This window comes from Hesperophylax consimilis, chromosome 4 (assembly GCF_061612785.1).
Source record: "Hesperophylax consimilis isolate HC1 chromosome 4, BYU_Hcon_1.0, whole genome shotgun sequence".
Classification (NCBI taxonomy): Eukaryota; Metazoa; Arthropoda; class Insecta; order Trichoptera; family Limnephilidae; genus Hesperophylax; species Hesperophylax consimilis.
Genome location: NC_142839.1, coordinates 27,216,578 through 27,229,461, shown reverse-complemented (window position 1 = coordinate 27,229,461; position 12,884 = coordinate 27,216,578). Strand labels below are relative to the sequence as shown.

The following is a 12,884-nucleotide window of genomic DNA, read 5'->3' as shown; positions in this document are numbered from 1 at the left end:
GGGTACCCATTTTGCACATCTCCGAATGTATGTATGAGACGTTATGTGAATACTGATGAAGCAAGGAGTGTGTTCCAAGACAGAGTTGTGGGACGGTTTATCCTCTCTGCCTACCACTGCAATGAAACGGCATGTTAATGAGTTTTAGTTAAAGTAGAGAAATTATTGTAAATTATTAACACTTTTAATAATACCTTTGTAGAAGAGAAGACTACTGTGGAATGCAGTTTCATCACAGAATTTGAGGACCACATCTTTGTAACTGTGGACGCTGAAGCATTCTTCTTTCTTCATGACCTCATCTCGTCGTATTTGCGGGAGAAGGAACGAACGGTAATACTTTTATATATATATAGTGAATACCTCACAAGAGTCCCAACTGCTCCCGTCTGGAGCCAGTGAGACTATGGCATCCCCAATTGGGGGATGTTGTGAGGCTGAAGGTAAGTGGGGAAGGGAAAGAGGAAGGTGGGGAAGTACCTGGCTATTCAGATCTAGTCACTAAACACGGCTAAAGCCATTTGGAGCAACGTTTCAATTCTGAATGGTGGTCTTACACCAGGGCGATACTGGTAGTATCTTCCACTCTGGAACGTGCCGCAAATATACTATATATTATTTTAATTAATTAATTGTGAAATAACACAAATTAATCAAATAAAATTTATTTGCGCACGCCGGGTTCGAACCCGCGACCTTCGGAATGGCAGTCCAATGCGTTACCACTGGACTATGCCGGCCGTCATAGTCCAGTGGTAACATTCTTAGTGCACACCATTCTTTCTGCAGTCATGAATCATTAGGCTATTGGCCGCTAACCACACCATTCAATTCTGCAATCATGAATCATTAAGCTATTGGCCGCTAACCACACCATTCTTTCTGCAGTCATGAATCATTAAGCTATTGACCACTAACCACACCATTCTTTCTGCAGTCATGAATCATTAAGCTATCGGCCCCTAACCACACCATTCTTTCTGCAGTCATGAATCATTAAGCTATTGGCCGCTAACCACACCATTCTTTCTGCAGTCATGAATCATTAAGCTATTGACCACTAACCACACCATTCTTTCCGCAGTCATGAATCATTAAGCTATTGGCTGCTAACCACACCATTCTTTCTGCAGTCATGAATCATTAAGCTATTGGCCGTTAACCACACCATTCTTTCTGCAGTCATGAATCATTAAGCTATTGGCCGCTAACCACACCATTCTTTCTGTAGTCATGAATCATTGGGCTATTGGCCGCTAACCACACCATTCTTTCTGCAGTCATGAATCATTAAGCTATCGGCCCCTAACCACACCATTCTTTCTGCAGTCATGAATCATTAAGCTATTGGCCGCTAACCACACCATTCTTTCTGCAGTCATGAATCATTAAGCTATTGAACACTAACCACACCATTCTTTCCGCAGTCATGAATCATTAAGCTATTGGCTGCTAACCACACCATTCTTTCTGCAGTCATGAATCATTAAGCTATTGGCCGCTAACCACACCATTCTTTCTGTAGTCATGAATCATTGGGCTATTGGCCGCTAACCACACCATTCTTTCTGCAGTCATGAATCATTAAGCTATTGGCCGCTAACCACACCATTCTTTCTGCAGTCATGAATCATTAAGCTATTGACCACTAACCACACCATTTATTACGATGAGCAAAATAATTCACCTCTCCAGAGCGCTACATGCATCGATTTTTACATTCTTCTAACATTTTTTAGGCATCAACATCGTCCCATGCTGGGAGATCGCAATCGCCAGATGTCAGCAGTCTTGCTTCCCAGAGTTCTGAACCTGGAACTAGCAAGGCATCAGATGATGTCCTCTCTCCTCCAGGTTTGCAGAGATCAACCGATGCGGCTTCCAGCTCTAAAAATGCTATCAAGATCAACCTCTACGACAAAGATTGGCGAGTTTACCACTGCAAGACTTGGCATTTGGAACCCACTGTTAGGTAAGAAAGAATTTTTGTTGTTAATATATTACTTCTACGGCAGAAATGTAATTTCTTATATGTACCAATAACACTTTCTTTTAGATTGCTGTCCTGGGCAGGAAAGTCTATTGAGCCATATGGTGTAGATTATATCTTGCAGAAGCTTGGATTCAGCCACGCGCGCACCACAATACCCAAATGGTTGCAACGAGGTTCTTTGGATCCCCTGGACAAACTTTTAGCACTAATTCTTTTAAGACTAGTTGCCATTATTCCCCACAAACAAAATTAGTTGACACTTTCCAAAAAACAAAATATCTATATTATTGTCGACTTTTTTTGCACTATTTAATATAAATAACATAAAATGGCATTTTGAATAGTCATGGGCTTATAATTTTATCTACACATTATATTATAAATATTTTTAAGACTGTTACCAAATATTTTTTTCACTAGACTAGTCAAACCATTACTTGTTTCACTGCATGATTTGTCGGAAAAATTGAGTGAATGTTGGTTTATTTTAAAGGTTGAATGTGTTCCTGAGCAATTAATTTAATTTAAAAGAATGGGCTATTGAATTAATTTAATAATATAAATAATATTATTTTAGAAATTTAGGCAATGCGGATTTCAGTCAATTATTATTTTTTGTCGGGATAATAATATCATATCTGGTAATAAAACTTGTAACCGGGCAACACAGAACAGTGGCAATTCAACACACGCTTGAAAAGTGATATGAAGTCATGAAATGATAAAAAAAAACTAGGTTAAATAGGTTACGTTATGTTAGGTTTATAGACAGTTTTTTCATCACTTTTAGTGACTTTATTTTCAAAAGTGTGTTGAATTTTCACTGTCCCGAGTTGCCGTGGAAACATATACATGTTTCGTAAATGAAACACTAACTTTGTGTGCATCACTTTACGACAAAATTAGTAACGGTTTCATTCGATAATTTCCATCACAAAGTTACTACATAATATCCAAAACACGAAAAGTTTAATTTTAAATTCATCCGCTGACAGCATTTTTAATGTAATTCAAAAAGAAAGCTCTCTTACCCGTAAGTTTACTTTAACAACATTAAGTTAATTATTTCATGTGATATATTATTATGTATGTAATCTGTATAATGTTAGCTATAAGATATGCATATTCAGAAGTCGTAGGCAATCTGTATTATAATATGTGATCTATCATTTCTTAATACATCAATAATATCAAGCAGATTAGTAAACTAACAGCCCTCAGTCCGCTTCATACCTTTGAAATGCCGAGCTCCCATAACCTAATGCCTCTGTGTGGCGTGCCGAGGGTAAGAATACCACAAACAGAAAGTACTGTTTTCAAAATACCATAATACGGATATGCCGGCGCTCAACGGATAATTTTTTTTGCATACCCAATGGTTACTTTTTGAGCTTGAGAAGTTAATAAACATGTTGAGGAAGTTAATATAAAAAATAGTACAGTTAAATTTCCCACAGTCGGTTCATTGGTGTTATTTTATTTTTTAGAGAGAAATAATATTCGTGTGTGTAATGTAATAAAGATTGAAGCCTAAACAATAATTTGTGTATTATGGTATGTCCAACCGAAACGCGAACCGAGCCACGAATTACAGGAAAGGAACGAAGCCACTGCAAGCGGCGTTTCGTGCCATTTGCGGTTGCTTCGTTCCTTTCCCATAAGTTGAGGTTCATCTCGACAGTTGGGTTCACTTATGTATATATGTCATTAAATAGTATGTATTGTTGGGCTGGCCCAGAGTCATACAGAATGGAATGACGTAAAGTATTTAAAAATTCACAACCTGTGACTTTATAATTCTAAAGTCACAGGTTGTGAATGACGTAAAGTATTTAAAAATTCACAACCTGTGACTTTATAATTCTAAAGTCACAGGTTGTGAATGACGTAAAGTATTTAAAAATTCACAACCTGTGACTTTATAATTCTAAAGACTGTAATTTTTTTTCAATTTCCATAATACCTTTTTATCTAAATAGGTGCAATCCGAATAAATAAAAATAATTGTGAATAATTGCGCATATTAATTTCATTACCTAGCCATTTTATGAAAACATACATATTATAATATTTTTTTATTAGTGCGTATTTGAAATAATATTTAGTGCCGGTAGAAACCAAAGTGAATCCCAAAGAATTTTGGTAGTCATTTATATGTTGGCAGCTGGCTGGCATCGCGCCAACAGAGATGTTGATTGCTTTGCTGTCTATAGGTAGTTACAAGTAATATTATATCTTTACAATAAATATGTATTGTATAGAAGATTCCAGAATAAAAGAAGTACAGAAAATTTGGTACCTTCAGTCAAACCTATTTGACTTGTTTTGTCAAGAATCTTCTACAAATACAAACCTAGAATAATTCATAAACTGTTATATTTCACTAATAAATCAATAAAAAATTACACGTATTGTTTCATTTGAAATAATTTATTAATAAAATACATAACAAATCAGCCATATTAATATCTATAATACAAATTTTATACATCTAAATTTATAACATTGTAACACTGTGAAAGTAATATTTAAAAGATTGTAACACTGCAAAACTTTTAACTACCGAGCCTCTTCGAAAAAGAGAAAAAGGAAAATTTTCATGTTATTTTAGAGAAAATTCATAGCTGGGAAGCAATATAATCTGCAAACAGTAAGTTAAGTATTCTTGGATTTATTTGTAACATTTTGCTAGGTGTATGTATCACTTTTCGTTAAGTTTACTTCCTTGAATTTCCTCCACCGGCGAGAAGGGTTGCTATTCTAATAAATATGTTGAGTGTGTCCATGTAGATTGACATAGCACTGAAATAAATAAATAAATCATTAGAAAATAAACATTTTTATACTATACTTTAGCAGCTGAAGACCCCAGCATTTCGATATCAAACATACAGTGACTTTCCTCTTGTTTCTTGAAGGTCAAGTGTGCAAAATTTCATCAACCTCGGAATAAAACTGTAGATTTGTATTAAAATCAAATCTGTGCCTCGCCTGTCCAGTGCCTGCCAGACACTCTTCTTTATATAAATAGATTTTTATTTAAATTTGTTATCAGGAGATGTATAATTGGTATGTTACTTACGCATTAATAGGATCAAAGGGTTGGTATCCATAGGCAGGATATGTTTCAGCACGTTTTATGATTTTTTGTGTGTCGTAAACTAAAAATCCTCCAAATACCACAAGGCCTCCGTAGAGCGAAAGCGAATATAAACCTGGAAAATTAAGAAATGTTTGCTTACTAGGATCAATGGTAAACATTTTGTTCAGAGGAAACCATTTGAAAACATGATTGCCCAAAAGTATGAATGTAAAAAGATATTTTATTTTATTGAAAATAATTTAAATACCTGCTCCCAAAACAGTTGTTGGTGGCAAAAACATTCCTGCGAGGGAAGATGCGAAAACCACTCCTAAGCCCATGGCCAGGGGGGCCCCCATAGTCAGGAACTCTCCAGAAGGCGCACACACCGCAATGGTGCTCAACCCACCAACTATCCCAGCCGTGTACCTACAAAATACCAAATATCATTAGCCACGGCACTTTGAGAAAGAAAAAATAACAATTTTAAAGTTATCTATATAAACAAAAATGTAAATGTTCATTTGTCAAAATCTTAAGTCTCCGAAAGTTCTTCGCCGATTGCTTTCAAATTTTGACACAAAGTTGCTTTCAAATACGCATGTGTTTACACATCCATATTATATAGATGTCACCTGTGACAGGTAAAGACATGCTGGTTTTATTTTTAAAAACAGAGCCATCTGTTGGACGTAAAAGCAACATGCGTCATTGTTTCTTTATCTGCACAGTCAGACTGAGGTACAGCTAGTTTTAAATAAAATTCATAGCTAGGAAGCAAATTATTGTCTACAAGCAGTAAGCTAAGTATGTTTTCTTTGATTTATTTGTAATATTTTGTTAAATTTGATTAAATAAAAAGTATCTGGGTGTGTTCGCTTTATTGAAAATATCGATTTTCTACATAAGCTTGAAGCAGAAGGAAATACTATATAATGTAGGGTATTGGAAAATTATGCAATTCCTGAACAACCAGTCCCAGATCATAAAATTATTGGTGTAATGTAGGCAATTTGACTGTCTCACCATGCAGCCCTGATGAGCAGGGGTCCTCCCAGGAAGCAGAGTGGAGCTACCATGGCGCCCATGACTGCCGAGTGCAGCATCCAGGCAAACTGCTTGCTGCCAACGCCCGGCTTGTATTCAATGCTTCTCATCATAGTGCCTGTGCCAATTATCAAGGCGAAAGATGCTAGAATTGCCTGCAAACAAAAATGAAAGCTTAAAATAACACATTATGTTGTCTATTGTCAATCTGAACAATGCCGTCATATATTTGCGATTTTTTCAGCATGTTACATATTCTTCTCCTGGTGCCTTCTCCTATCTGAGGTTGACTATCATCAGGGCATTCTTCACCCCGCAGCCCAGAATAACTCTGCAGAACTGCACTCATACCACTTACAAAAACTCAAATAAATATAGTGCGGTGTCTTCCTTAGACGGTTGTTGCAAAATTTAAAATGCAATCCATAAAATTTGACATTTAAAGCTAGAGTTCCAAGAAGTGATAGAAACATCAGTGAGGCTGCATCAGTGTCGCCGCGAAAGTAATCTACTATATAAATGTATGGGAGCATATTCAAATACAGAGTCAGTAATGCGGCGTCACTGACGCGCAGCGGTATTGACAGCCGTGCTTGATTTACAAGCTGTAATGGTCGATTTACAGGTTTTACTTGTAACTATTTTTATATGGATGGTATTAAAGTTTTTACCGAGAAAAATGACATAACTTTGGTGTCACAACAGCCATTATTAATAATCTATAATATTTAAGTATTTCTTGATTATCCAAATTGATGTCTCTGTGTTCCATATTTTAAATTATTCTGAATACATGATATAACCAAGCACCAAAGACATAAAGAAGGGCGAGTAAACGCACTAATCCCGTATGGCCCGCCTGCCATACACAACAATGAAGAGCGCGTGAATGCGCGCTTATGGCACAAAGACGGTTAAAAAGATTTGTTAATCAATAGCCTTCACCAAAAACTTCTTGAATCAATTACATTTTGTTAAACACACTAATCGGGTTGATATAACATTAAAAAAAAAAATTCTCTGCTGTGATGCGAAGGTTGGCGAACCTGTTCAAATGAAGATAATGTTGCAAACTTACCATCCAACCACTTCTGCTGACCAGGTTCATCATAGTTGGAGATCGGAATATGGCCATGGCAGAGGCTGCCGTCAGTCCCAAGGACCCTCCGAAGTAAAGGTAGGTGTCCTTTATCCTATCCTTTACGTATTGGGGCCACATGCTGCAAATATACCATTTCACTCATTTACAAATCTAAATTCAATAGTGGATCGCCAAACCATTGACGGCCGGCATAGTCCAGTGGTAACGCATTGGACTGCCATTCTGAAGGTCGCGGGTTCGAACCCGGCGTGCGCAAATAAATTTTATTTGATTAATTTGTGTTATTTCACAATTAATTAATTAAAATAATATATAGTATATTTGCGGCACGTTCCAGAGTGGAAGATACTACCAGTATAAGATACTACCAGATATTACCCTGGTGTAAGACCACCATTCAGAATTGAAACGTTGCTCCAAATGGCTTTAGCCGTGTTTAGTGACTAGATCTGAATAGCCAGGTACTTCCCCACCTTCCTCTTTCGCTTCCCCACTTACCTTCAGCCTCACAACATCCCCCAATTGGGGATGCCATAGTCTCACTGGCTCCAGACGGGAGCAGTTGGGACTCTTGTGAGGTCTCACTATAAAAAAAAAATTAAAAAAAACCTGATAAGATATTTCTTATACAATCCAAGGTTTTTAAATGTAGAAAAAACCCTAGGTTATCCCAATTAAGTAGGTATGCATTATATGTTTGTTTCATTTAAATTTGACTTTAAAAAAGAATACATGTATCTTATCTCCAAGTGAATTCAAAGATATATTAAGATGACTAGTGATGAAATATTAAATCAATTTGATGATGAAATTATGAGTACATCCATGCTGAATATGCACATCAATTTGATGGTTTTCTTTTAGGAGAGCGCAAAAATGGATTAAAACCATAAAATGCTTGAAAAATACAGTAATAAATTAATGTTATTACTAGACATTGGATTTTACACACTGTCTGGAAACTCGTAGTACAAGCGGGAAACTGGTGAATCTAAATCACATTTGGAGTCGATTTTATGGTATAACTTTTTTTGATTTGAGCTTTGGTTTTCGAGGTCATCGAGTCCGAAGTTGGAATTTTTAGGTCAAATTTGAAAAAAATCGATCGCTAGGAGGTTAATATCAGCTGTTTAAGGTAGGGGACAAATTACGCTATACGCATCACGGCGTTGGTCTATTTCAGCATATCGCTCGCCATACACTACCAATGGGAATGTATGGCGAGCGATGCGGTGAAATAGGCCAAGCCATGAAAATATAGCTTATAGCGTGGTCTGTCACAGACTTAATTCCCTTTAAAATATGTCTGAACGTAGACCCGGCTCCAAGAGTCTTAACTTTTTAGTTGCCGAAAAATATGAAAAAAAAAAAATTTTTAGTAAATTGAATTGTTCAGGGGGGTGAGTCTATATTTTGTGTAGACACGTGTAACATACATCAGAACACCCCATGACACACCTTGTTAAGTATGTTACATGCAACTCATTTAAGGACCATTTAACAAGTGTTAGCTAATGCAAAAGAAACAGGCTTTACAGATCGAAAAAATAAATAAAAATTTGGTTCCCTCCGTGATGTAGATTCATTAGTTTCCCGCTTGTATATACTTTCCGGATACCGCGTATATGAATTTGCAAATGCATAACTTCATTACAGTGATGTAGATTCATTAGTTTCCGGCTTGTATATACTTTCCGGATACCGTGTGCACATGCATAACTATATTACAGTGATGTAGATTCATTAGTTTCCCACTTGTATATACATTCCTGTATATGGATTTGCACATGCATACTTACATAACATTTTTCTGTTATTAATACTTATTTTAAACTTCTTCAAAATATGAGCTGTTCAAATTAGAAATAGTGCATAATAGACTCCAGTGTCTAGTTATTACTTACTGAGATTCCTCTAGGGTGCCGGGTTTGGCAGAGAGGCCGAGGCCATAGAAGCAAAGGGCGCCCATGCCGATAGCTGATGCCCCGGCAACTGCACCCTTGCCAATTCCGAAGGCTGAAATTTAATTCATTATTATTCACGAGTCCATAAATAAATAAAACTTTTTTCTCTGACCTTTCTTTCAATCAGATTCATATGGGATCTTTTTACAAGTTTGAAATATCAAGGGTTTAAAGTAAAAGAGCGTCATCTACAAAAAGACATACCAATATTGGCATGTTTTTGTAGATAATGTTGTTTGACTTTAAGTCCTGGAATTATTGGTATGTTTTTTGTAGATATGTTATTTGACTTTAAGACCAACAATTGTTTGTATATTTTTTGTAGATAACATTGTTTGACTTTAAGCCCTCGATATGCAGCGACCGCGGAAGTGGGGGGCAGAGGGGGCCAAATGCCCCTCTATCATTAAATGGGGGGGGGCGCGCCCCCTCCAATTTTACTACCTGGGTAAAGAAGGATTATCTGTGCTGGTAAAGATTATCTGTATCCTTCACAGTGCTTTTTTTCATAAATGAAAAAGTGTTTGTTGTATACAAGAAACGTACTGCACGTGCATAAGGCGGAAACATTTAGTTTAGATTTAAATGAAATTCTTAGGGAATTTGCTTCAAAGACGGCTGAGAACGTAACGTTTTTGGTATCGTTCGATGAATGCAATAAAGCAATATTTAAAAAAAAAGTTTTTTATTCACTGAACCTATTATTTGTGGTCCCTGTCGATATGTGACTAAAATGTGGTAAAAACATATACTTCTGTGTGGTGTATGTGAAAGTACAACAATAATAATTGAACTTAATGACATATACAAATATTGATGAATTCATTTATTTTATTTAATGCCCAGATCCAGGTTACATAATACGGCATCTTTTGATGTGAACATAATTAATAAAAATAAGAATGTATAAGAGATGAAAAATATAGCAGTAGATTATTCTAGTGCCACAAATAGCTTATGGTTGAATTTGGAGCAACAGACAGGATTTTTTGGTAATTATTTTCCAAACTGTCGCACTTTTAGGCACAGGTTGTGGAAATTACACTTCGTTTCAACAATTACTACAGCAAAAAAAAAACAATTTAAATGCACAATGTACGTTATTAGGTTCTTAGTTACGGCTAATTGAGTATTTTGGGCATATTTAGTTTGAAACGAAACTTTCACAAACCTCAATCCATATTAAAAATATCCGAAATGGCGGCAAAGGGATTGTTTTATAAGGGAAATATTGAACTTTGAATAAAAAAATGATAATAATAAATTTGAATGCATCTTTTATCATCCCTCCCTACGTAAATAGTTGTTTCTTGGGTAATTATTTACCTACGACTACCGTTTGAGAAAATATTCCGTACGAGACACTATTTTGACACACCGATTTCTCGCATACTTCGCGTTTGTTTGTGTAGTGGCAGTGTAGGAAACATGAAAGGCATAATCGGCATAATAGACAATTTTTCGAGATCGCTAGACACGCACCCGTTAATTGTTAGGCGATCAACTTTGATACCAAACATCAGATGAATTTAGTTTCTTAATATTTAAAGGTTTACTACGATTTTTTTTAAATAAAACGTTTTCATTTTAGGTAAGGTTGGGTTATTATAGGTTATTACAGGTTAGATTAGGTTATGTTGGATTATTATATGTTAGATTAGGATAGGTTAGGTTGGATTATTATATGTTAGATTAGGTTAGGTTAGGTTGGATTATTATAGGTTAGGTTAGGTTAGGTTGGATTATTATATGTTAGATTAGGATAGGTAAGGTTAGGTTGGATTATTATATGTTAGATTAGGATAGGTTAGGTTAGGTTAGGTTGGATTAATATATATGTTAGATTAGGATAGGTTAGGTTAGGTTGGGTTATTATAGGATAGTTTAGGTTGGATTATTATAGGATAGGTTAGGTTGGATTAGGTAGAATTAAATCACAAACCAGTCTATACAAACCTAGCGTAGCCCACAAACTACTTGAAAACTGGGATATAACTCTAAAGGGGACGCGAGCAGGCGTTATTAAAGGGGCAATTTTTTGTTACAGAAAATAACATGAAAAATAGGTATTAGAATTAAATCACACACCAGTCTATACAAACCTAGCGTAGCCCACAAACTACTTGAAAACTGGGATATAACTCTAAAGGGGACGCGAGCAGGCGTTATTAAAGGTTCCCTAACATTTATAGTAACTTTTAGTAATAATTTAATAATATAACTAAATTCAAGTATTAATTCAAAGTAATTTTTTTTTTTTTTTTTAAAAGAAAGACAAACATTCCTGGGTTACGAATAACCTGACAATATTTGAAAATCTCCTACTACCACCACAGAAAGCGGAAAATGTTGCTTGTGTTGTGATGGAGGACTTAGCCAGCCGAGGAATTGAACACGCTACGCCCGGGTGGGACCCAAGCGCAATCATTCCATATTTACCGTGAAGCGGAATTCGTAACCTTTACCAAAAAACCTTTCCTTAATACGTTAATTTTAATAAATAATTTTTTATTTACAATATTTTTTTGTATAAATAAATTAACACATCATTTAAAAAAAATGTTTTTCATTGTCTATGATATAAAAAACCGTTTTGCCATATAAATTTTAAAAACTATCCGATTGTGTTTTTTAATTGTTATGTTGGCAGTGCCCTACACTATGTATAACAAACGCGAAGTATGCGAGAACTAGGTATGTCAAAATAGTGTCTCGTACGGAATATTTTCTCAAACGGTAGTCGTAGGTAAATATTTACCGTTTCTTGTAGTAAATAAGCTGAAATTAAGTGTAATTTCCATAATCTGTGCCTACCGAATGTGCAGGCAGTTAGGTAAATATTTATTTTTTTTAGTACCAAAAAAATGTTGCAAAAAATTATTTTATCGCTGGCTTGTGAAGTTGCTGTATTATGAAGTTTTCACACCAAATGACTAATCTAATTTGAAAAGGGTATGCGCCAATAGATGGCAGATAGGTGCTATTAGGAAAGTTTTTTGGATTGTGATCATCAAAATGGTTAAGTAGCGTTTTGCAAAGAATATTTATGAAGTTAGAGAAAAAATTATTGCATGGGGATATAAAAAAAACTTACCATTTGGTCCTACGGGTGCCATTGCCCTCTCCCACAGGGTGGGTCCAGTTTTCGTTCGAATGCTGGTTCGAGAATCTCTTGCGAAATTACGCATAACATGATTCCTGACGCCTAACTGATTTCCTTGCGCAGTTTTTACTATGCAAGAAACGTTAGATTGCGTCAAAATATTTCGTGATATGCACAATCGAGACAACATTTTGGAAATAGGGGTTGGTTATTGATTCCTGAAATCGAATTAAATGTATTGCACAACAACACTAAATTATTGCGTTGCTTGTTTTGAATTGTATTCAAATAAATAAGTACGTATATTGTGATAAATCTAATAACTTACAGTTAATAAAATAGTCTACCGGTAATAAATCAGTTATGCAAAGGCCAGATGAAATATTGTATTGACTGTTACTGGAACTTTCGACAAGTTATCGGTCTTGTAGGCTGCGTATGTTACAAAAACACTGCAGATTAGAAGTGAGTCGTTCGCGAACGAGTCGGCTCAGTGAACCGGATCTTTACACCGATCCGTAAGATCCGGTTCCCAAATCATCCGCTCACTCGTTCGCGGATCGGTAGTGACTCACCCGTTCGGGAACGGTGAG

General features: G+C 35.8%; 2 protein-coding genes across 7 annotated transcripts in view; one reads left to right on the top strand and one right to left on the bottom strand.

Moving 5' to 3' along the window:
• The window catches only part of tweek (transmembrane protein KIAA1109 homolog tweek), a 71,215-nt gene extending 66,855 nt beyond the window's left edge, over window positions 1-4,360 (top strand). For all 6 annotated transcript variants that reach the window (XM_089651604.1, XM_089651605.1, XM_089651603.1 and 3 more), the window contains exons 49-51: window positions 203-333; window positions 1,740-1,972; window positions 2,057-4,360. In XM_089651604.1, the coding sequence (XP_089507730.1) occupies window positions 203-333; window positions 1,740-1,972; window positions 2,057-2,246 (554 nt within the window). In that variant the 3' untranslated portion in view covers window positions 2,247-4,360. The remainder of the gene's footprint in view (window positions 1-202; window positions 334-1,739; window positions 1,973-2,056) is intronic.
• Window positions 4,361-4,420: 60 nt separating this feature from the next.
• On the bottom strand, window positions 4,421-12,752 carry LOC149424484 (growth hormone-inducible transmembrane protein-like). The gene is made up of 8 exons (XM_089631378.1): window positions 12,620-12,752; window positions 12,283-12,509; window positions 9,129-9,240; window positions 7,201-7,342; window positions 6,102-6,277; window positions 5,344-5,504; window positions 5,076-5,208; window positions 4,421-4,795 (listed from the first exon to the last, which is right to left on the bottom strand). The coding sequence occupies exons 2-8, from the start codon at window positions 12,479-12,481 to the stop codon at window positions 4,711-4,713; spliced, it is 1,008 nt and encodes a 335-aa protein (XP_089487504.1). The 5' UTR covers window positions 12,482-12,509; window positions 12,620-12,752; the 3' UTR covers window positions 4,421-4,710.
• Between the last annotated feature and the right edge of the window lie 132 nt (window positions 12,753-12,884).

Bases quoted from the DNA above. Each gene is read 5' to 3' on its own strand.
- LOC149424484 (XM_089631378.1), bottom strand. From the start codon at position 12,481: ATGTTGTCTCGATTGTGCATATCACGAAATATTTTGACGCAATCTAAC. The intron at 6,278-7,200 runs GTAAGTTTGCAA...TTTTGTTTGCAG, and splicing joins TCAGCAGAAGTGGTTGGATG to GCAATTCTAGCATCTTTCGC. The intron at 4,796-5,075 runs GTAAGTAACATA...TATTTATTTCAG, and splicing joins CCCTTTGATCCTATTAATGC to TGCTATGTCAATCTACATGG.